General features: G+C 39.2%; 1 protein-coding gene across 2 annotated transcripts in view; it reads left to right on the top strand.

The window, feature by feature from the left end:
* The window catches only part of LOC126334856 (probable multidrug resistance-associated protein lethal(2)03659), a 276,184-nt gene that overhangs the window by 94,644 nt on the left and 157,265 nt on the right, over positions 1–24,275 (top strand). For both annotated transcript variants that reach the window (XM_049997525.1, XM_049997526.1), the window contains one exon: positions 13,473–13,611. In XM_049997525.1, coding sequence (XP_049853482.1) covers positions 13,473–13,611 — 139 coding nt within the window. The remainder of the gene's footprint in view (positions 1–13,472; positions 13,612–24,275) is intronic.

Raw genomic sequence — 24,275 nt, 5'->3', positions numbered from 1 at the left:
GAAATTTCAAACAGTACAAATTTGCTTTTGTACAAAACCTGTACCATTTTGATGTTAGTACACAGCAGAAAACAGTATGTACCCTTACCAGATGTCATTGTTTAATAAACCAAACCAAAGAAATCTTGCTATAAAAAGTGAATAAAATCATAAACCAATAACCTGAATCTACAAAAGTGCCATATGATTGACACGATCAGTAAATTAGAGCTTGTCTGTTACAGCAAAAGACTCCCAGAGAGTGTGCTTCTTTCTACAGTATTGTCAATACTAGCATTACCATATCTGGCAGACTCTTCTGTATGAAAATTCCACACAGAAAATATCTACTCCCCTGTTGCAAGTAAAGAAATACTTCCCTGCACAGAGAGCAAAGATTATTAAGACCACAGTAATTATTACCAGTAAATTTGTACTTCCCTGTAACAAGGTATGAAAAGGTATTTCATTGCACAGAATATAAAGAGTACTAAGACCATGGTAATTATTTGTTGACTCTGCACAAGTCTCCCCTCCTCCACACTACTTCAATATGTGCCACTGTAGGTGCATACCTTAGAAGGTAAAAGAAATTGGTCCCAAGACCACAATATTAAATAATGTTTCTGCTTTTCAAGGGTCTTCACACAACATAATCTATCATAATGAACCACAATCATGAAGATAATTCAATATCTAAGATTCCGAAATGGAGCACAGGGGTTTCATATTCACATATTTTCTTCTCACCTTCTTGGTTAAATGTTTAGTTGTTATGTCACATTCTGTAATAGTTGTTGTCAATATGTCTGTGTCACACCTTAGGACTTCTGATATAAAATATTGTAAGCATTTCTATATTATTAATTTTGGCATGTTCTAGATTAACTTTGGTGTCTATTAATTCCTTTTCTATTTACTGGCATATCTGGTACTTTCTGACTTTCCTTCTACCAAATCCAAATGATTACCTAAATTTTGTATATGTTTATCATCTATATTAGTGAGCCCGCCTTTCAACTGAAAAAATGCATTACCTATTTGACAGAATTTTTCACCTGTTTCAGAAATCTTTTGTCTGAGAAAGTTTTCATTTATAAATTTAAAAAAATTATAAACCTTCATTTCTTACTCCTAAAGTCACGGTTTTGAATCTCCATACAAATCAAAGTTTTAAAAAATCACAAAAGTGGTGTTGACAGTAATTAGGAATTGTACTAATAATGCAAACACTGGTGTGTAAAACTTAAGGATGAAAGTAACTTTAAAATGATGTATCACTGCGAAGTAACATAGCTCAATGAAACTTGGATCTTACACAGAAAGAACTGCTACAGTATAGCACAGAAGGTAAATGAAAGAAATATCCAGTTAGATGGTCAGAAATGACACTTTTATTCAAAGACAATAATTATACTGATGTCACTGGGATTCATGATGGTTCCCTGGACGTTACAAAAGTTGGGATATGGTTCTTAATAGGGTGTGTGATTACCATGGTCAGCGCTGCCTGCTCTGCAGTGTCCTCAGACACTGGTCACAAGGTTGCTGGGACTTCTCATGGTAGAACATACCGTTCCTCCACCAGTGCAGGTGACAACTGCTGGATGGTTGTTAGTGAATATGGACATGCTGCAATATGCCTACTCAATGCATTCCGCATGTGTACGATAGGATTTAAATTGGGTGGAATGAGCAGGCCAGTCCATTTGCTGAATATCCTCTCACTCCAAGAGCTCCTCTACCTGTGCTGTTTGATGTGGTCATACATTGTCACCTGTAAAAATGAAGTCAAGGCTGAATACAACCCTATAAAGATGCATGTAGAGAAGGAGTACAGTACCACAATAACATTGCCCAGTGAGCATACTGTATTCAAATATTTGGAGGTCAGTATGCCCATGAAACATTACTTCTCCACACACCATAACATATGGTCCACCAAAACAATCATGTTTCACAATGTTGGATGTACCTTCATATGGTGAGATGTGGAAACAGGAAATGCAATCAGGAACACTGTCGAACATAATTTTTTTGATGGTCATGGTGTTATGGTGTGGGAAGGCACCATGTTGCATGGGTGTTCTGACACCCAAATATTTGAATACAGTGCACTCAATGGTCAACATTATTGTGACAGTGTACTCCTTCGCATGTGCATTTTATAGTAGTCAGCTCTCCTGCCCATTATCTCAAACTATTCCTCCAGGAGTACGTGTTTGGATGTCTGCAAGGTTGTGAACAAATGTGTGTCTATTCCTGAAAAAGAGCTAGTGCTTGAAAGTTAGTGTGAGTGTTGTGTTCTGTTATGTGCTTCTGTGGTCCATGTACTGATCTGCTGTAGGTGAGTGTTTGCCTTGCCCTTATTTTACATACTGCTCTGTCCAGGAATTTCCATTCCTGTTTTAAAGGAATGATAGGTAGAGATTGGTGGGCATACAATGGTTAGAGCTTCCATTGTGATGTCCCTGTATGTCTAGATGCATAATAAATAATTGAGGTCATGCCAGCTTGGGGTTAATCTGACTATAAGCTCATTTCTCCCAATTCTCTTCTCTACATATATAAAATTATGTGCCCTGCACACTACTGCCTCTATTTTCAGGCTAAGCTCAGGAACTACTGTATGGAATTTCATATGGTTTTTACTAATAGCTAGACTTATGAACAAGGAAGGTTTGTGTATATGATTTATAAATATTTGATGCAGATTGGCTGAACTATGATGAATTATGGTCAACTGCTGCTGTGAATTGAAATTTTTGGTAACTTCCTATGGGACTAAACTGTGGAGGTCATCAGTCCCTAGGCTGACACACTACTTAGTCTTACTTAAGCTAACTTATGCTAAGGACGACACACCCATGCCCAAGGGAGGATTGGGGGGGGGGGGGGGGGAGCCACATGAACCGTGGCAAGGCGCCCAAGACCATGCAGCTACCACACGTGGCACTGCTGTGAAAATGATGCCTTCATTGTGTAGTGATCAGTGGCAGAACTCACAGCAAGGGCTGTTGTCAAGAGTGTCTGTTTGATCTTTACCACTTCCTGTGGTGCCAGTGGTTCTCACTTCCTTCGAGACACTGTTGTGGTTGTCTGACATATTGTTATTTTCTGTTCTGGGGTTTGTATGTTTTATGCTGCCCATGCATCTTCATGGATCAATTGAATGTTGTCCAGTACAGACATGAAGTATTATTATTCAACAATTTATACACGTCTTCTTCTTCTACACATATCAAAATAAAAGTTCCCTGCTGCATTTTTTGGTTTATGTGTGAAGGCTAATCTCAGGATTTTGATATGGTTTTCACTAACAGATACACTGATTAAGGTTGCACCTAGCAGTACACTAGCTCACACATCCCATCATTGCCATGAGAGTCATTCTGAATGCCTGTTAAATATGGAAAGGGTAACATTCCTGCCTCCTGAGAACTTTCCTGGCAAGCAGTGCATAAGTAGTTCCAGTTAATTGAAAATGATGTTATCAGTTACCTAACATTGTTCTCTGAACTTTAATCATAACTCCATGCAGTGGGCATTCAGTGGGCCTTAAACGAAATGCCACTATGCTGGACAATTTGTATGGCCATACATACTCTGTGCTTCCTGTGCAAAGCTAGTGCAGATCACTGGTTGCGACTGTAACATTCTTCCCATTATGTTGACCTGCAGATGGGATTGTCAGCATAGTTTCTCTCACTACTGTTCTGTCGCATAACCTTCTGGCGCAATGCATCTAAGGTCAAAAAAAGTATAGAAACATGCTATAAGAATATTAATGGTGTGATTCCAAATGTTCACCTGGAAGCACACCATAAAAATATGAGATAACACTAAGAATACTGTGTGTATTTGATAACAGAATATCATGCAGAAACCTGTTTAGGAGCCTAGGGATTCTTGCACTTATTTGACAGTAGATATAATCCCTAATGGTATTTGGGATTAATAACAAGACTGAATTTGGGATTAATTACACAATTCATAACCACAATACTAGAAGTAAAAATCATTTCATTGTAGACTTTACATCCAAATCTGGGCTTCAAAACAAAGTTGTGAATTCTGGCATAAAAGTCTGTAACAGGTTGCTGATAGATATCAAGCAGCACATTGAAAATCCTCTGGTATCCCAAAATAAAGTAAAACAGTGCATTATTAGCCATTCATTCTATAATTTATCATGTTATTGGGATCTTAGGGTTGTAAATTCCTGTTAACTTCAATGTTTTTTATTAAACAGTTCTTTACTTTTACTGTATATAGGCAGCTGATAGTGGTGCATGTAAAGTTATGCAAATGCTTTGGTTGAAGTATTAGTTGCAAACGGCAGATTTTTAAAAGTCACATACATTTACAAAGTAACCTTGAAGCAGCTCCTGTTATTATAAATGTGAGTAGATCAGCACTAATCATAATTTGTTGTTATCATACTTAACATACGGAATCTCCAGTTCCTACTTTGTAAACTATCCCAAGAAGGCCTACTTTCAAAGTTTCAAAAACTGGTTTTAAATGATGATTCTAGGAATGTGCTACAATAACCTCTTATTGCTCACAGAGGGATCATGTCAACAAGAAAATATTAATTGCAGCAAACACAGAGGCATTTAAACAATCATTTTTCCTTCACTCAATATGTGAGTGGAACAGAAAGAAGCATTAATAATTGGTACAATGCGATGTAACCTCTTTTATTATTTAGTTATTTATTTATCTCTTGTTCCGGTGATCCATGTTGTGACACTATCACAGGATATGGAACGTGTCAATTTTACAAGCTTTTGGTCAGAATTTATGGTAATACATAAAACAAAAAACAGTAAACAGTAACTCAGGTCCCACTACAAAAAATACATTTTAGAGATAGATAGAGATTACAAAACAAAAAACAATAAACAGTAACTTAGGTTCCACTACAAAAATACATTTTAGAGATAGATAAAGATTACAAAATAATAAGTGTTACAGAGAAATAAATATTGCAAAATATATGTTTACAATAAAATATTCTGTAATACAAATACAAATTTGGGCATACATTTGCAATTTACAATACAAGAAATGTTAAACACTGTAGTTCAGGAACTCTTCTAATGTAGAAAATGATCCTTGCAATAGGAACTGCCCTAAGGTTTTTCTAAACAAGGGATCATCATCTACCAAGCACTTAATTCTATAAGTGAGGGCATTAAAAATCTTGCAGCCACTGAAATGGACTCCTTTCTGCACCATACTTAGATTTGGCTGTTCATAGTGGATATCATGTTTACTTCTAGTATTGTGACTGTGATATGCACAATTCATCTTAAAGATGGATTTTTCTTTCCTTATGAAGCACATCAATGAGAATATATATTGCACAGTTGATGTAAGTATTTCAAACTTCTTAAAAAGATTCCTGTATGTGGCTCTAGGATGGACTCCACACATGATCCTTATGGCTCTTTTTTTGTACACACAGTACTTTTGTAGCCAGTGGCTGATTTCCCCAAAATATAATTCCAAATGCCATAATTGCATGAAAGTAACCATAACACACTGACTTCATGGTTTCCATATTTCTGTAAGAAGAAACAATGCACAATGCATATGTTGCTGAACTTAGTCTTTTACACAGATCCACGATGTGGTTTGACCATTTCAGTTTGCTATCAATATGCAAGCCTAGGTATTTTGAGGAATCTACCCTGGTTATTGTCTGCTCACCTATCTTTACAAATATTTCCTCATCTTTGGATGTTTTGTGGAACTGAATGTAGTTTGTTTTACAGTAATTTAAAGTAAGACTATTAATGTTGAACCAGTTCACCATTTCATTTAAAACCTTATTTGCCATTACCTCAAGTTTATCTACTGAATTATCAATAAGTAGTGTAGTGTCATCCCCGAAAATGGTGAATCTACAATATCCCGTAGAGAGAGGAAGATCATTTATAAATATAATAAAAAGTAGGGGCCCAGAACTGAGCCCTGCGGCATTCCACATGTGATGGTACCCCAGTCTGAAGATACTGTAATACCATCTTGACTATCTAGTACAACTTTTTGTTTCCTGTTTGACAGATATGAGTTGAACCATTTCTCTGCTGCACCACTTATACCAAGATGTGCAGCTTTTTGTAAAAGAATTTGGTGATTTACACAGTCAAATGCTTTTGTTAGGTCACAAAATATGCCAATCACTTTCAGTCTTTTGTTGATAGATTCCAAGAGTTTGCCAGTAAATGCAAATATTGCATGTTCCGTTGACAAACCTTTCTGAAATCCAAACTGACTTTTGCTGAAGCTGTTGTGTACTGAGATGCTTAACTATCCTGGCATGCATTAGTTTCTGTAAAACCTTTAAAACTTGTCAGTCGTGATATTGGCCTATAGTTAGCAGTATCCGTCTTATCCCCCTTCTTATACAGCGGTTTTACAACTGCATACTTAAGCCTCTCAGGAACTATTCCTTGCTTAAGTGACGCATCATAAATGTGGCAAAGGACTTTACTTGCATGGCTGGAGCAGTATTTTAATAATTTGTTAGAAATGTTGTCAATTCCAGCAGAGTTTTTACTTTTCAGGGATTTAATAACTCGTTCAATTTCTTGAACAGTGACTGTTTTTACCTTCATGTGTTGTACTGAACCAGGTACTCTAGCTTTCAAAAGATTGATGACTTGCTTCATGGACCCTTGTAAACCTATTTTTCTGTTACTGTTAAAAAAATGTTGTTGAATGTGTCTGCAATTGTTTTTGGATTGCTAACAAGATTACCTTCACTTTTGATTTGGATATTTTCACTCCAAACTGCATTTTTCCCCGTTTCCTTCTTTACAAATTTCCAGATAGTTTTTACTTTATTGCTTGAGTTGTCAATTTCTGCCTTCAAGCACATGTTCTTTGCTGCCTGAATGGTCTTATTCAGAACTTTATTGTAGATTTTATAGTGTGTAATCCTACTGTTATCATTTGAACTCCTGGCTGTAGCATATAGTTCTCTTCTTGTTTTACAAGAGATTTTGATTCCTTTAGTAATCCAAGCCTTGTTTCCAGATTTGAACAGGTTCTCTCACTGATTTTTTAGGAAATGCTTCTTCAAAAAGGCTTGTAACTTCATTGATAAATATATTAAATTTTGAATTAACATCAACTGTAGCGTATACAGGAGACCAGTCCACAAGCCGTAATTGCTGATTAAAGGTTTCAGTGGTGTGTCTGTTTATAATCCTAAATGTTTTCCAAATGAAATTTTCTTTTCTTTGTACATTTATTTGGTTTAGAGTGAAGAATTGCCCTTCATGATCAGAGAGACCATTTATAATATTTTTCACAGTTAAATTATTGCAAATATCCTTATCTACAAATACATTATCTATTAAAGTGCTAGAGCTGGCAGTTGGAGTGTCCACCACTGGTACTAAATTGTACTAAAAGGTCCACATTGGAGTCACCCATAACAATGATAGATTTAGTTTTCCTACATGGGTGGGCCAGAAGTGATTCAGTTTGTCTTAGAAATACATTTAGATTTCCAGCAGGTGCCCTGTAAACAGCCAGAACAATAACAGTTGCACTGTCTGCTGTTAACTCAATGCCACACACCTCAAAATGTTGTTCATCACAGTATTTGCTTAAATCTAGGGATTTATACACTATATTATTTTTTATAAATATTGTAACACCACCTTTTTCCCTAACAGATCTACAGTAATGAGTAGCTAAACTAAAGTTCTCAATCTGTATCATGTGGATTCCACTCATAACGAGATGTTCTGAAAAACAAAGTATATCAGGCTCACTTTCACACTCGTCTTTTAAATTTATTAGCAACTGGTCTATTTTATTCTTGAGGCTACATATATTTTGGTGGAATAAAGACAAATTTTGATTTTTTCTCGCCTCTGAATTTGCGTGATGTTTGCTAAGAGTGGCTTTTTTCAGTACATTAGTTGATAGTATTGCCTGAGGTAGTGAAAAATCATATTGAATACACGAAAGAGATGCTTCACATGACTTTGAATCGTCATCTCTCATGTTACTCACCATAAAAAACGCTGAGTTTGTTTTCTGTTGTGTGTAGGACGGGCAATAGTTATCGCTGAATATGTTGTTTTAGCTGTTGGTTTCGCCACTGATGATTCTGCTGCTTTTGAGGATGCTTCTTTTTCTTTTGCTGAGACTGGTCCCATATTGGTACATGAAATTTTTCAAAGACAATCCTCTTACCACTTGAGGGATCTAGAATGTTTCAGGTTATTTACTTACATTCATTTCAACATACACTATGTGATCAAAAGTATCCGGACACCCCGTAAAACACACATTTTTCATATTAGTTGCATTGTGCTGCCACCTACTGCCAGGTACTCCATATCAGCGACCTCAGTAGTAATTAGACATCATGAGAGAGCAGAATGGTGTGCTCCACAGAACTCTGAGAAAACTTGGATTTCATGGTCAAGCGGCTGCTCATAATCCATACATCATGCCGGTAAATGCCACACAATGCCTCCTTGGTGGAAGGAGCATAAACATTAGACAATTGAACAGTGGAAAAATGTTATGTGGAGTGACAAATCATGGAACACAATGTGGCGATCCGATGGCAGGGTGTGGGTATGGTGAATGCCCAGTAAACGTCATCTGCCAGCGTGTGTAGTGCCAACAGTAAAATTATGGTGTGGTAATGTTTTTCATGTAGGGGGCTTGCACCACTTGTTGTTTTGCATGGCACTATTACAGCACAGGCCTACATTCACATTTTAAGCACCTCTTGCTTCCCTCTGTGAAGAGCAATTCAGGGATGGCGATTGCATCTTTCAACATGATCCTGCACATGTTCATAATGCATGGCCTGTGGCAGAGTGGTTGCACAATGATGTTGTTGTTGTTGTGGTCTTCAGTGCTGAGACTGGTTTGATGCAGCTATCCATGCTACTCTATCCTGTGCAAGCTCCTTCATCTCCCAGTACCTACTGCAACCTACATCCTTCTGAATCTGCTTAGTGTATTCATCTCTTGGTCTCCCTCTACGATTTTTACCCTCCACGCTGCCCTCCAATGCTAAATTTGTGATCCCTTGATGCCTCAGGACATGTCCTACCAACCGATCCCTTCTTCTAGTTAAGTTGTGCTGCAAACTTCTCTTCTCCCCAATCCTATTCGATACCTCCTCATTAGTTACGTGAGCTACCCACCTAATCTTCAACATTCTTCTGTAGCACCACATTTCGAAAGCTAATATTCTCTTCTTGTACAAACTATTTATTGTCCATGTTTCACTTCCATACATGGCTACACTCCATACAAATACTTTCAGAAACGACTTCCTGACACTTAAATCTATACCCGATGATAACATCACTGGAATGGACAGGTCTGCACAGTGTCTCGACATGAATCCTATAGCACACCTTGGGGATGTCTTGGAATGCCAACTTGGTGCCAGGCCTCTCCGACTGACATTGCTACCTCTCCTCAGTGCAGCACTCCAAGAAGAATGGACTGCCATTCTCCAAGAAACCTTCCAGCACCTGATTGAATGTATGCCTGTGAGAGTGGAAGCTGTTATCAAGGCTAAGGGTGGGCCAACACCATACTGAATTCCAGCATTACTGATGGAGGGCATCATGAACTTGTAAGTCATTTTCAGCCAGGTGTCCGGATACTTTTGATGACATAGTGTTTGTAGAGCAGAGTCAGTTTCATTTATTAATTATTTTGGCAAAGTAACATATATGTTAGATAGTGATGTACAACTGTTAGCAGCTTTTGCAGCATAATGCACAGTGCACCAACTCACTAGGCAGGAAAGTGTACCATATGTGGATTGAATTGCACATCATGTTAACGACCTATGGTCAGTGCACTACGTAGCCTGAGTATAATTTTTGGGTGGTTTCCCACATAAGTCTAGGCAAGTACTGGTGTGCTTTCGTGCCTCCATCTGACACTCAAATGCGCACACAATTAATTCATGAAGGCCCACACCATTAAATTTATATGATTTTATAAATATCTTTGGATAAATGATGATGTGGCAACAGAAATGGCATTCATTTACAGATGATTTCTGTGATTCTCAATAGCTGAGAGAGTGAGTACTCATTATACATAGCAAAACAGAGAACACAGTCAGAAAAGAATCCATTAATTGAGACTGTAGTGCATAGTTACAGCTTAAAGTAGCTGCTTCTAACTAACAATAAACTTCTTGACTTACTTCATTTGTCTGAAGATTTTTCACTATATCAGTTGTGTAAAGTAATGTGTGAGTTTGTGAGAAATCAAAGAAATGAATGCCAGATTATGATTCATAGGATGAATTATGTAAAAATGTAGTTTATCTGCAAATAAACTTGCTTGCATGAAATACAACAATTTTAATGTCACTCTTTTATTTGAAATTTTGAAAATCTCAAACTAGCTGAACAGATCTGTATACATCTACATCTACATCTGCACCTACATCTACATCTACACCTACACCTATCGAGTATATTGGCCCAACACAAAAGAGTTGCTGATATATATGAGATGCTCTAGGCTGGTACATTTTACTTACTATAATATATGAAGGATTGCTTGAAAATAATTAACAACTTATCTTCTTTGTGAATACTTCTCCCTAAACACGTATTTTGCAAACATCAGAAGTAGTGCATCATAGAAGAGTGCTGTCATATCAGGAATAACACAATAAATATGTCACCATTCTACAGTTGATTGACACAACACTGATACAAAATAATTCTGTTATCAAGCACCAAGCTGTAGATGAACACTAAAATTATAGAAATGCATGGTAGTTACAGCAAGGAAATGCAAGTGAAATACAGAATTCTGGCAGAAATCACAAGTCCATTGACATAAAAGCCGAGTGAATGTTGAAGTCCAAGTACCAATATAGTATTCAGATTCTAAGTCCAGAGTGCAATCAAATCAACATCGAACAGCAGATCCACCACAGCATAGCATTTCCTAGTTGTGGAGTAGAAACTAGCACGATAAGAACTGGCTTCTAGACATCAGTAGTGGCGTTAATGGAGCCAGCAAGTGGGGTCGCTGTGTATTCTGGGTGGCCAATTGCTGATTTCTATGGGTGGCCAATCACTGTGGTTTGAAGCACGTGTGTGCAAAGGCAACGTGCAATTCTAGCAGTGGACCACGTATGGAGAAGTGCAGCCACTGATGCATTTCTTGGCCGCACATAATACTGCACCACTGCTCGGTGCGAAGATTAATAGTGGTGGATACTACAAGTACAGATAGTCAATTACCCATCTGAATGGTGAAGAACTATACAGGAATGAGAACAACTAATATTGGTACCAAATGCACACTAGTATAGAGGCTTGTGGCAGATAAATTAAAAGCAAGTGAAGATGTTAAAAACAATACAGAAGGTGCAGATTGCTGCTTCTCACATACAGTAGGCATTGAGTCACAGACAGATGCAATGAAATGAGTATCTTTTTCATACTGACTGTCTGCAACTCAATGCCTCTCTTATGTGGTGAGTAGCAATCTGGGCTTTCCATATTTATGTTATTTTATCCTGGAATTTCCATCACTCAAGTGAAGATATTCACAAAACCAAATGTTTTTCGAATATTCAGGGATTAAATATTGTTGATTATGAAGCTAAGCTGAAAAATTCTTTACTTGATAGAAAACAGCATTGATGTTGATGAACTTAGGCTTTCATTATGTTAGTGCATATTGTGTTATAACAGAATGTGTCAACTTAATTCACAGACCAGTTTTGTTTCTATGGCTTCTCAAAGTAAGCATGTGTCTTTAGTGAAAATCATACTGCCATAAAATTCTGTATTTTGATGGTGAATGCACAAAAAATAAATTCATTAAAAGTTGTTGAAGGTGTATAAGGAACCTGCTCATCCATTTTCAGAACTTAGAAATTTACTACTTAATTGAAATAATGGACATACTTCTTTTGAAGATGATCCAAGTGATGGACATCTCAAAACTCTAGCTATAGATGGAAGCTTGAAAAAGTGCACAGTATGGTGTTGGATGGTCATTGATTAAATGTGTGTGATGTAGGTGGTATAGGCACATTGGAATAAAGTGCATGGTACATTTTACATGATGTAATATAACTGGACAGATAAAAAATCTACCCACAAAATGGCAGCAATAAAGTTAAGAAAACGTGCAAGCTTTCAGAGGCAGGGGCTCCTTCTTGTGGCAGAAGGTTTGAAGGGGAAGGAAGAGGGATGAAGGAGATGACTGGTGAGGTTTAGGAAATGGGGAGAGTCACAAAAAGTCACCCAGAACCCCCAGGTCAGGTGAAACTTACCAGATAGGAAAGTCTGATTATTGGGGATTGCACCAGACAAGATATGAAAACCTGAGAGCTTAAAGGTGGAATAGAGTTATAAGCTAGACAGAGATTACTTACAAAACATCATGCATAAACCAATAAGAGTGCATTATACTTGGTGGATATGAGATGTGGAGTGGCAGGGAAAAATAGATCAGAAAATCATAGATATAGATAACTAAAAGGGAGTGAGGAAAGGAATAGTTGCTCAAAAGAGTTTCTGATACTAAAGAAATTAATATAAATTAAGGATAGGTGGGTGGTGAGAACCAAGGACATGTTGTTATGCTAGTTCTGGCCTTGGGAATTTTGAGAAATATTGAGTGTTGCCAGTATGCCCATTCATTCTAACTGATAACTTGGTGGTAGTCATATCAGTTTACACAACAGTTGGTGCATGACATGTGTTGTAGGAGAGTGCATAGGAAAGTCTTAGAGCAGAGAGGGTCACAGGGGTAGGAGCCATCGGGTAGGAAAATGGGTGCAAAAGGAGCACAGGATGTGACCAGAATATTATATTCTGGGAAGGATGATGAAAAGATAATCTAGGTGTGGTGGGGAAGTCTCAGACAGAATGGACCTCATTTCAGGGCACAGCCTTGTTGAGTACATAGCAACAAAGGTGCTTTGGTGTAAGTTGTTTCACTTCTGTTGTATTCAGAATCAGAGACCTCTTCCTTCCACCTCTTAGATTACAGCTGTAAAATGTTTTGATTTTAATGAAGAAGGTGTGGCAGGAGATGTGTATCTTCCAAACTTTCCAGAATCATGCTTCAGTGATGGTATATGCTCACTGAACTGGACAAGGTTTATTAACCTAAAATGGAGATAGGTCAAAAAGAAAAGCAATTTTGACAGAAAAAATGGACTTTCACTGTCAGGCCTGGAACTGTACACCTTGTGTTGTACAGTAGCTTTGTGTTGCAATTATTGTCTGAATATTCTTCTGTTAATTGTATGAGTAATATTTTCTCAATTCATGAAGTACCTAAATGCCCTTTAACTTAACAGAATACTTTCCCTTTCTCTCTGCAATTTTATCACTAAATTGTGTTTACCAAACATATTATATTAATCTTTGTGAGGCATTTTAATTGTCTGTTGTAACATGTGTACTCTTTGAATTTCCATTTATTTAATTATTTTCCAGGAAGGAAATGAATGCTATAAAAGTTATGCAGTACATTCGAGCTGTTACTCTGTCAATGGGTCTTTTTGTTACTCGACTGTCAACATTTGTCAGCATTGTAATATTTGTCATGATTGGAGAAAACATAACTGCCGACAAGGTAAGTGATAATATTCAGTATGTTTCCACAAAGTTTGCTACTTGGTTCACTTCTGTTACGTAGCTACATAATTAACAAGCTTTTAAATATTTATTATTTTTTCTTGCATTAGAAGTGTGCTTAAAAAGAAATGACAGAAACACAGCCATGCCAGACGCAACAAAAACAGTTGTTGGACAGGCATGTAATTAGTTCACAACAAAGTTTCATTCTTAATCTTACAAAAATCTGTCATACAGTATGAAAGATAAACAATTATTTCTTTGTTCATGAAAAAGCTACTGTTAACCTCTTACTAGATAAAATTCAATGTTTGAAGTGATTGGTTCTCAAGCTGACATTTGATTAAAATGATAACAACTCACTGATAAGCTAATAAAAAACAAAGTTTAGTCCAATATGCCATAAAAAGTTATTTTCATTGTCTTACCTCACAGACTAAAATGCAGACCTAATCTGCAAATAGATCTCACATGCCCTTTCCCTTCATATCCCCAATCCTCCCACCACCTCCAAGAATCAGCTACAAAGGAATGCCCCCTTCATCAGTTGGTACCACCCGAGAATGGAACAATTGAACCACATTTTTTGTCAGGACTTTGCTTATCTATCATCATGCCCTTAAATGAGGGACATTCTACCCAAGATCCTTCCTACCCCTCCTAAGGTGATGTTCAATTGCTCACCCAACCTTCACAATGTCATCCCTATGCCACTCTCAGTCTCAACCTGTGGAAGACCCAGGTGCAATAGCAGTCCACCCCACACCTCAGCACTTTCTGTTCCATTCCTGTCACAGACTTATCCTACCCCATCAGAGGCTGGGGCACCTGTGAAAGCAGCCAAGTTGTACACCGTCTTTGCTGCAATCATTGCACAGCTGTTTACTTGGTGTGACTATCAATCAACTGCCCACTGGGATGAACAGCCACCACCAAACTCTGACCCAGAGCAAGGAGGCCACCCTGTGGTGTAACGTCCAGCTGAACATAACATGCTTGATTTCCCTGACTGCTTCACTACCTGAGCCATATGAAACCTCCCCTCCACCATCAGATTATCTGAACAGCACATATGAGAGTTAACTTTACAGCACATTCTTTGCTTCTGAAATTATCCCGGCCTCAACCTATGGTGATCTACAACCTCCATACTCTCCACCCAACAGTTTCCACTCCCTCTGTCCTATCCCACTCTTTGTGTGTTGCCCTTTGCCATTGCACCTGCCCATATTTCTCCTTCCCTGCTCCTTTTCACTGCATATCCCCCCACCCCTCCCTGCCTGGCAGCCTTCCTATGCTGCACCAGTTGGCAGTTGGCAGTGTAGTCCCTGAATGCTCCACCAGATAGTGCTCGTCTCTCCCCCTGCTCATGTCCTACTATCTGTTCCCGTTCACCACCCCCTCAAGATTGCTGCTTCTGTTCTTTGTGACAGCTACAGTCCAGTCAAAGTGGCCAGAGATGGTGTACATGTGTTTGTGAGTGTGCTTGCTTCCATGAAAGAATGTGTGTGTTTTCATTTCTGATGAATGCTTTGACCAACAGCTAATGTGTAAGTGTCTTTTTGTTGTGTCTGTCTGCAACTCAGTGTGCTGCATTTATGGTGTATCAGTTTATCTTTCTTTAAAATTGTTAGACAAAATGCTAGTATATTTTGAACACTAATTGTTGTTTGTTATATTATGAGGTATTTTTCAGGGAAAATATATCTAAAAGCATTAAAAATCTCTTATTCTGCAATCATATATAATAAAAAGTTATGTAAAGTTTATAACTAAGCATTTCGTACACACTCATTCAAGGACCTTGGTCATCATACATTGATAAAAGTATTTTCATTCTCCACTTCCATTTACATAAAAGTAATTTTTATGTTGACTTGACATTTGTACTACAGATATAATCCGTGGTCTGCAATTATAGTGCTAAGTTTTATTTTTTTATTTTGTTGTTGTTTAAGTTACCCACATAAAGCAAGAGAATAGAAGTCCCCAAAAACTCTGACCCAATTAAAAAGTCACTGATGCTGAGCAGTGGCTTCACTGAGGCAATTTGCCCTGTCAAAAATCTAAACCAGTTGGCATTCAAGTAGCTCCGGTGCTCTGTGATGTTGGTGGGAAGTATGTAGACCCTACATCAAATGAAAGACCCTCTGGAGCGTCAGGTGATTGAACCTACTGGGTAGCTTTGCCTTGGTGGATCCACTTCACAGCCCATAACCATCAGGGCTTGTATCTCCAGCTCGTGGTCTAGAGCCTAGCATTGCTACCTCTGGATCATGGGGTTCTAGGTTCTATTTCCAGCTGGGCCAGGGATTTTCTCCACCCAGGGACTGAGTGTTTGTGTTGCCCTCATTGTCTCATCATTCGGGAAGTTGCGAGATTGAAACTGGGAAGATTGGGAACTTGTACAGGTGCTGATGACCATGATGTTGAACGCCCCACAAACCAACATCATTATCATCATCATCAGGGCTCACTGACAGCCCAGAGATCAGTTGCTAGTTGCTAATGCTACTCAATGTGGCTGCTTAATGAGGTTATGCTCCTCCCTTCTTCGTTCTCCAAATTCCAGAGTGCTGCTGAACCTGTGAACTACTAAGCCAACATAGTACAATTGTGTATACAGTTTTCCCCGTGCCCTGCTGTACCCTGTTCACCCATTGTTCGTTCTTTTTCCCAACACACTCCTTCACACAGTGGATGGCAACTGGAATACTCAGAATGTTCCATCACTTTGGGTAAATTTTGTGACTGCTCCTTTGGGTTGGTAGGTAACAGACTAGGAGACCAGGTGAGCATGTCTGTAAGGCAAATTCCTGAGTGTAAAAGTAATATTTTGTGGTTATTACTGACATCATACAATATATCATAACTGCATATTGCATTAGTGATTGTTTTGTTATTAATTTTTATCCATGCAGACAACTATAAACAATTTACTACATTTATATGGAAATTGTGCCATTCCTATGAATTCTCCATATACAAATGTAGTATGAGATCAGCATGAGTCTTCCAGACTTACTTGACAATACTTGCTATAAAAGCAACCATAGTTAAATTTGAACATGTTTGTAGCAACCATAGCCAGCATCTGCATATGTTGTTTTAGCGCACTAGTGTTGGCCCAAGTTCAAGTGTCAATTTTTGTGTGTGCACCAAGTAGTCATGCACATTCCACTGTGACTGCTGTGTTTTGCTCTTGCAATGTGCGGAGCTTTTATCCATTGTTTTGTTACTTTTTGTATGTTCATTATTCTGTGTTTTTTTCTCTTTAGTCTTTAGTAGGTTACTATGTACAACATACTCAGTAATGTATCCAACAATGAGCTCACTAAGTGCAACTGATCTGTTCTCACATTCCTAGTCTCATGAGCCTGGTATTTAGCATTCATCCTCATGAGCTCTATAGTTAACATTCTATGATCAAGTAAACTTCTGTTGTTGTGGTGAAGATACTCTGGTGTCCGTATTTTTCCTGTACCAAGCATAGTAGGGTCCCAAGGCCTGATTCTCATACCGAGCAACTAAACTGTGGCCCCAACATGATCAACGGCCTGCATCTATGTAACACAAGTAAACAACACAGTGGATGAAAGTCTGGAGCATGTGAACCCGACAGTGTCCAGACTGGTTGTGAGGCTACCACCATTATGGCACACACCCCAGACTTGTGGTTGCCCAGCTAAAGGCAATTCTTTTCTATTCTGGTTTGACTGCAGATGCTCCTAAATTTGCATTGATGGTGAGCCAACTGGAACAGCAATATGTGGCAGAAGTTCAGGACATCATTGTCACTCCAATTGAAGGGAATGCATACGACCACTTGAAGTCGAAACTGATCTGCAGTGTTTGCGCATCTCAAGAGGAGTGCTTTAGACAGGTATGGACCCAAGAGGATATTGGTGACTGAAGTATCTTAGAAGAATTGGCCAAAAAAGTACTGGATGCTGTGTCGCCTACACCTGTTACTGTATCAGATGAGCAGTGCGATAGTGCAACCACCATGGAAGTGCTTGCTGAGTATGAGGCATTAGCAGTGAAAGTCAGTGAGCTAATGCAACAGATGACAGCTGGTAGCAAGTGGCAGTGTTGGTGGAGATCACAACCAGCAAAGAGATAGAAGGGACTCTTGCAGCAGGGCCACATCTCACTCACTGGCGCCAATATCTGATGTGCAGAATGATACCTGCTGGTACCAAGGGCATTTTGAGAAACTTGTACAACAATTCATGAAGCTGTGTGCATGCTCAAATGCTGATGGCAAATCCACCATAGGCACTTTGTCACGTTGCTGGCCAATGTCAGAATACCTTTTGATCAGTGATCAATGCACTGGCCATAAGTACCCAATAGACAAGGATCCAATTTATGCATCCACCCATGCACGCTGCTACATTAGTGCTGACCACATATGACATTCTGCCTGGTGGCTGTGAATAATTTGCCTATCTCTGCATTTGGCCTGCACAGAATAGAACTGGATTTTGGCCTGTGTTGCACCTTCCCATGGAATTTTGCTGTGGCAGACAAGGGTGAACCACTTATAGGTGTGGATTTCTTGGCATACTATGACCTTTTGCCAGACATGTCCAATGCTCACCTTGTAGACCAGACCACTAGGCTGATGGCCACAGACTTCTGGCACAAGACACCCATCCAATCTGCATAGCTGATAACCACTGTGGACAACAAATATGCCATACTACTGACAGACTTTCTGGCATTAACGAAGCCTCTGGGCATTCTGAAGGACATCCAACACAAGACTGTTCATCACATGAAGATGACTAAGGAGCTGCCGATCTCCTGCTGACCTCGAAGACTAGTGTCAGAGGCCAGATGAAGATAGTGAAGACCAAGTTCGATAACACAACCAAAGAGGGAATTATGCATGTGTCTGATAGCTCCTCATCTTTGTTCCTGCACCTCATTCGTAAAATGTGCAGTGCATGGCAGCCTTGTGGAGAGTGCAGAACTTTGAATACCCACACGATTCCTTACAGATACCTGATACCTCTGCTGCACAACTACAACTTTGTATTGAGCAGTGCTCTTGTGTGCAGAGTACTTTATTGTGCCAAGGTCTAACACATATTCCAATGGCAGACAAGGACATCCCAAAGACAGCCATGTTTATGCCTATTTGAGAGGAAGTTCATGACTTTCAGCATCCGGAATGTGGTGCAGTAGTGGCAGAGGTTTGCCGATTCAGTGCTAATGGTCTGTTGTTTTGTCTTGTGTACCTGAACAACATCTCAGTGTCCTCTGCATTACCAGAAGAACATTTTGTCCATGTTTTCCAATGACTGAGTGAACACAGACTCATACTGAACATCGTGAAGTGTGTCTTTGGAGAGTTGCAGATTGACTTTGTAAGCCACTGCATTACCCCCTCTGGATCACTACCATTTGCCGGACAAGGTTGAGGCTACCTGCCAGCTGCCCCAGCCAGTCACATACTAAGACCTAAGGTGCTATTTAGGCGTGTTGAATTTTTATTGGCAGTACCTGTCACCCCCTTGTCTAAATGTAACTTAGCAATTACCTGGAAGATGATATGTTTACAGCATTTGAGAAGTCTAAACAAGTGATAGCAGATGCTACATTGTTGGCACATCCTGATTTGAAATCACTGTTGGCTGTGGTCATAATCGAGTCATGCAGCAATAGGCAATGTAGTTCAACAGCATGTCATCAAGACCTGGCAGCTGCTAGCTTTTTTTCGAAAACCCTGACCACCTCACAGAAGAAATGGAGCATGTATGACAGGGAATTACTGGTGATGTACAAAGCCACCAATGTCAGTGCTCTGCTGACATTTGCCTTCCAGCAAAATAGTGTGAGCTGTTTGCTGAGACAACACAACTCCCTCTCTCGCATTGGAAGTATCTCTACACTGGACTATATGGCACTTTCAGGAACACAGATATTGGATCATGAGCTCCAAGACCTGTTACAAGACATGCTGTCATCATTACAGCTACAGCTCATGGACATTCCTGACACTGGTGAACAACTGTATTATGATGTGTCCACAGTCAGACCATGTCCATACCAACCTCCGAACACCCATCAGCGAGCATTCCCTGTGCAACCTGAGCCATTCCATCTAGTTCTAGCTTTCTTCATGTGGGTGAGGGTGAAGGAGGATTACAGAAAGTGGATGAAGTGCTGTCTTCAGTGCCAATGCAGCAAGGGTAGCAGGCATTTTAATGTACCAGTAGGTAATTACCCTAATGTCACAGTGTGCTTTAGACATGTCAGTGCCACTGGGCTACTACTGTCTTTGAGTGGCCAACATTACCCATTCACCATTGTAGACAGATTCACTTGTTGCCCTGAAGCAATTCCGATCGACAATATCTCAGCACAAAATCTTGGTGCAGGCCTTCCTAATGCACTGGATATTGCAGTTTGGCTGCTCTCTCCATATCACAACCAATGCAGGCAGACAATTAGAGTCCAAGTTGTTCGGAAAACTGGCAGCACTTTACAGCATGAGTCATTGTTTGATGATCAACTACCACTAGCCAGCAATGGAATGGTAAACAATGGTGCTGTACCCTAAAAGAGGCCCTGATGTGCCATGTGGCCAGGTGAACTGAGTCTCTGCCAGTTGTCCTCCTCAGGCTTTGCAACACTTACAGACCAGACCTGGGTGGTTCCTTGGCAGAGCTAGTATAAGGGGAAAAACTGAGACTACCCTGTAATTTTGTAGAAGCTGCCCTGTGAAAAGAGACTGACCCATCTACAGTCGTTGGGCATCTTGGAGAGCACATAGGGAAGATATGTCTCACATAGCCGTTCAGACATGTTACTGGTCCACTCTTTGCACAGAAGAATTTCAGTTCATGCTCACATCTGATGCTACATAGCGACAGCATCAGACCGGTTCTCCAGCCACCCTACACAGGTTTACACCAGGTTGTCATCAGGGGAAACTGCATCATGGACATTCTCTTCAATGGAAAATGTGCCACACTCACTGTAGACAGAATGAAGCTGCCCCATGAGTCTCCACCACCCATAGGCCAACAACCACCACCTCCTATGCCAGCTGATCTAGTGTCCACCTGTGCCCAAGAAGTGACCCAGGCAACTGCACTGCCTTCACCAGCAGCTTCTTCAATGGAAAATGTGCCACACTCACTGTAGACAGAATGAAGCTGCCCCATGAGTCTCCACCACCCATAGGCCAACAACCACCACCTCCTATGCCAGCTGATCTAGTGTCCACCTGTGCCCAAGAAGTGACCCAGGCAACTGCACTGCCTTCACCAGCAGCTACTGTACCACACCACACAACAAGATCTGGCTATCATGTGTACTTTCTAGTGTACTTTCTAGATGGGTCTCCATTCCCAATGAGTGGGCTGTTGCAATCCCAGCCATCATCTGGCACGTGCTGTGTTAGTGTGCGAGTGTCAGCTCGAGTCCAAGTGTCAGTTTTCACACTTGCGCCAAGTAGTTTCACGCTGTGTTTTGTTCTCACAGTGCGCAGAGTTTTTATCTCTTGTTTTGTTACTTTTTTATGTTGATTATTCTATGTTTTTTCCTTTAATCTTTTAAAGGTTGCTATGTACAATGTACCTAGTAACATAGCAAACAAAGAGCTCACTAAGCACAACTGATCTGCTCTCACATTCCTAGTCTCATGAGCCAGGTATTTAGCTTTCATCCCCATGAACTCTGTATTTAGCGTTCCATGATAAAATAAAGCTCCACTGTTGTGTTGAAGATATTCTGATGTACATGTTATTCCTGTAGCAGGCATAGTTGAATCTGAAGGCCTTATTATCATAACCAGCAACCAAATGTTGCAGTGCTGTATTGGTAAGATATTTGTGTGTTTTGTTCATAACTATTATAAAAATGTATAAATATTGTAATGAGAAGTGACAAAATGACAGATTTTTCTGTATGCACTAGTATGTTATATGTAAGTACAATTGACTTTTATAACGAATGGTAGTAAATATTTAACATGAATTCAGCAGTCATCTCATGACTGAAAGTGTTAAGGGGCATGCAGAGACATGCATATGGGCTTTTGTTACTGAGCATTTAGAGTGGTGGGTTCGTGAACAATGTTGTCAGCCAGAGAGCTGAATACTGGGAGTTGAATACTTGAAAATTTCTTGAGGCTCTGACTAAATTGATGAGAATGATTCTGTAACTTGAAATCTGTTGGTACTAGTTATTTGTCACTATATAATGATGCATTATGAACTTTAGTTTTTGTCGTGATTGTTAGTATCGATTCCATGCTGATGAACTTTAAGGTTTCACGGCTGATTATTGAGAATTAATGTGCTGCTACATGAACTTCATTTCTGAACACTACTGTGTGAAAATGCCCAGCTTGCACTATGTGACTACATCTTGCATTGCTTAATTAATTGTTCTCATAGAATTCATTAATTTTTGCAAGTCCATGTAAGGCCACCATTCACATACTTGTGTGCATATCTCTTGAATAAATATATGGCTTTAACAATAAACAATTTGGTTTAGCTAAGATTAATATCCTATGGGCTTTTTAGCCTTTTTTCCACATTTCAGTTCTGATATTTTGTTTAATGTGTATATTAATTTTCACTAACCAGACATTCTAATTTTAAAAGGTTTTTGAATATTTATTTGTTTAAGATTTGGGCTTAAAGGTGATGGTGCATGACCACCTTCTATTGACCTCAAGTGAGGCATGACTATAAAGTATTAGGTCATGGATTGCTCACACCAATCTTTTAGATAGTGTTGTAGTTGGTTTTTCTTTTCTTGGATATTCTTTGTGACATTGTGTGCCCACTTAGCTGAGTGGTCGTCAGTGTAGCTGAATGCTATGCAGTGGGACCAGGCTTGGTTCCTGGCCAGGTTGAGATTCTCTCCACTTGGGGACTGGTTGTCGTATTGTTGTCATCATCATTTCATCATCAACATGCAAGTAACTCAGTGTGAGTCAATTGAAAAGATTGCGACATGGCAGCCGATCTTCCCCAGGTGGGGACTCTTAACCATCACTGTCATTTTATCATTTAATTTTGGTGACACTGTCAGGTTTCTGTTGAAATGTTGAAATATCCAAGTGACACAATCAAGACCTCCCTATTCATGGCTTTAACAATTGATTTAATTCCCTGAACATTTAACCATAGCTATCATCCACCCACTACTCGAGAAGAGGGATAGGAGCAATCTGGACAACTACAGAACTACAGAGGAATCTCTATCCTAGGCTGCAGGTACAAGATATTATTTATCCTGTGTGGGAGAATCAATGAACCAACAGAATGGGAGTTGGATAAAGACTTGAGAGATTTCAGACCATGCAGAGGATGTGCAAAGCAGATCATTAGTTTAAAATTGATTGTAGTATATAACAGGAAATGTAACAACACTACTGACAATAACATTTGTAATCTTTAAGAAGACATATGATTATCTCCATAGACCTCAGTATTAAAAATTTGAAGGAATCTAGGAATTCATCCAAAGTTAATTAAACTAGTGGAATTTACTCTAACTAGCACCAAATAAAAAGTCAATTTTAGAAGATAAATTTTTGGACCATTCCTCATAAAAACAGGATAAAGATAGTGTGACCACCTACCATCATTACTGTTTTGTTGTGAATTGAAATGAATAATGAGATAACAGTGCTAAGATATCCCAAAGAACATGAGAGTTGTAAGTTCCAAAACTGACATTGATTGAAACGGCTCGAAATTTGCTGATGGTCTTGCTCTCCTACCCAATATAAATGGGAAACCAACATGGCAAAATAGAATGAAAACTGAACAAAGCAAATTTCATTACAAAAAATGTGTACAACAAGTCAAGCCCATCAATAGCTGCAATATTTAGACATTATGAAACAATTACCCAACCAGGAATCACATATGCAGCTAAAACCACTTTCAAATACACACAGCAGAAATTTACAGAGCAGAAAGAAGAGTAATAAGGGAACGTGCAAAAATGAATATTGACATACATATACAATAAAATAACTCAATCAAGAAGAAGTACATCCCATTCTGTGGGCATCTGATCAGAACATCAGGAAACAGAATTGGTAAGAGAATAATAGAAAAATTATGGAATAGTTGGAATGGTTCAAATGGCTCTGAGTGCTATGGGACTTAACATCGGATGTCATCAGTCCCCTAGAACTTAGAACAACTTAAATCTAACTAACCTAAGGACATCACACACATCCACGCCTGAGGCAGGATTCGAACCTGCGACTGTAGCAGTAGTGTGGTTCTGGACTGAAGCGCCTAGAACCGCTTGGCCACCGCAGCCTGCTATGGAGTAGTAAAAGCAACATTAAATGGATGGTGGAACTCAAGGATGATATAAGTGAACTCCAAATTATGGTAGAGGACCTAAGAAACAAAACAGACGAAACCAAAATATTGCAAGATTCACAAATCAGGCTATATATGGGCATTAATAAAAGGACTACATGAAGGCTGATCTCTAACAAAGAAAGAAAAAAAATCTGAAATAATGAGGAAATGCTGTGCAAGCGGAAGGGAAAAATGAGAAAGGTTTATACAATAATATATTGTAATAATCCTTCTTATAACCGTTGTATTATTGAATTATTATTGAAGTGAATTGTATTATTGAAGAAAAAACTCTTTGTGTAGACCT

The sequence above is a fragment of the Schistocerca gregaria genome, chromosome 2, assembly GCF_023897955.1.
Source record: "Schistocerca gregaria isolate iqSchGreg1 chromosome 2, iqSchGreg1.2, whole genome shotgun sequence".
Lineage (NCBI taxonomy): Eukaryota > Metazoa > Arthropoda > Insecta > Orthoptera > Acrididae > Schistocerca > Schistocerca gregaria.
This window is presented reverse-complemented; position numbering and strand designations above follow the sequence as displayed.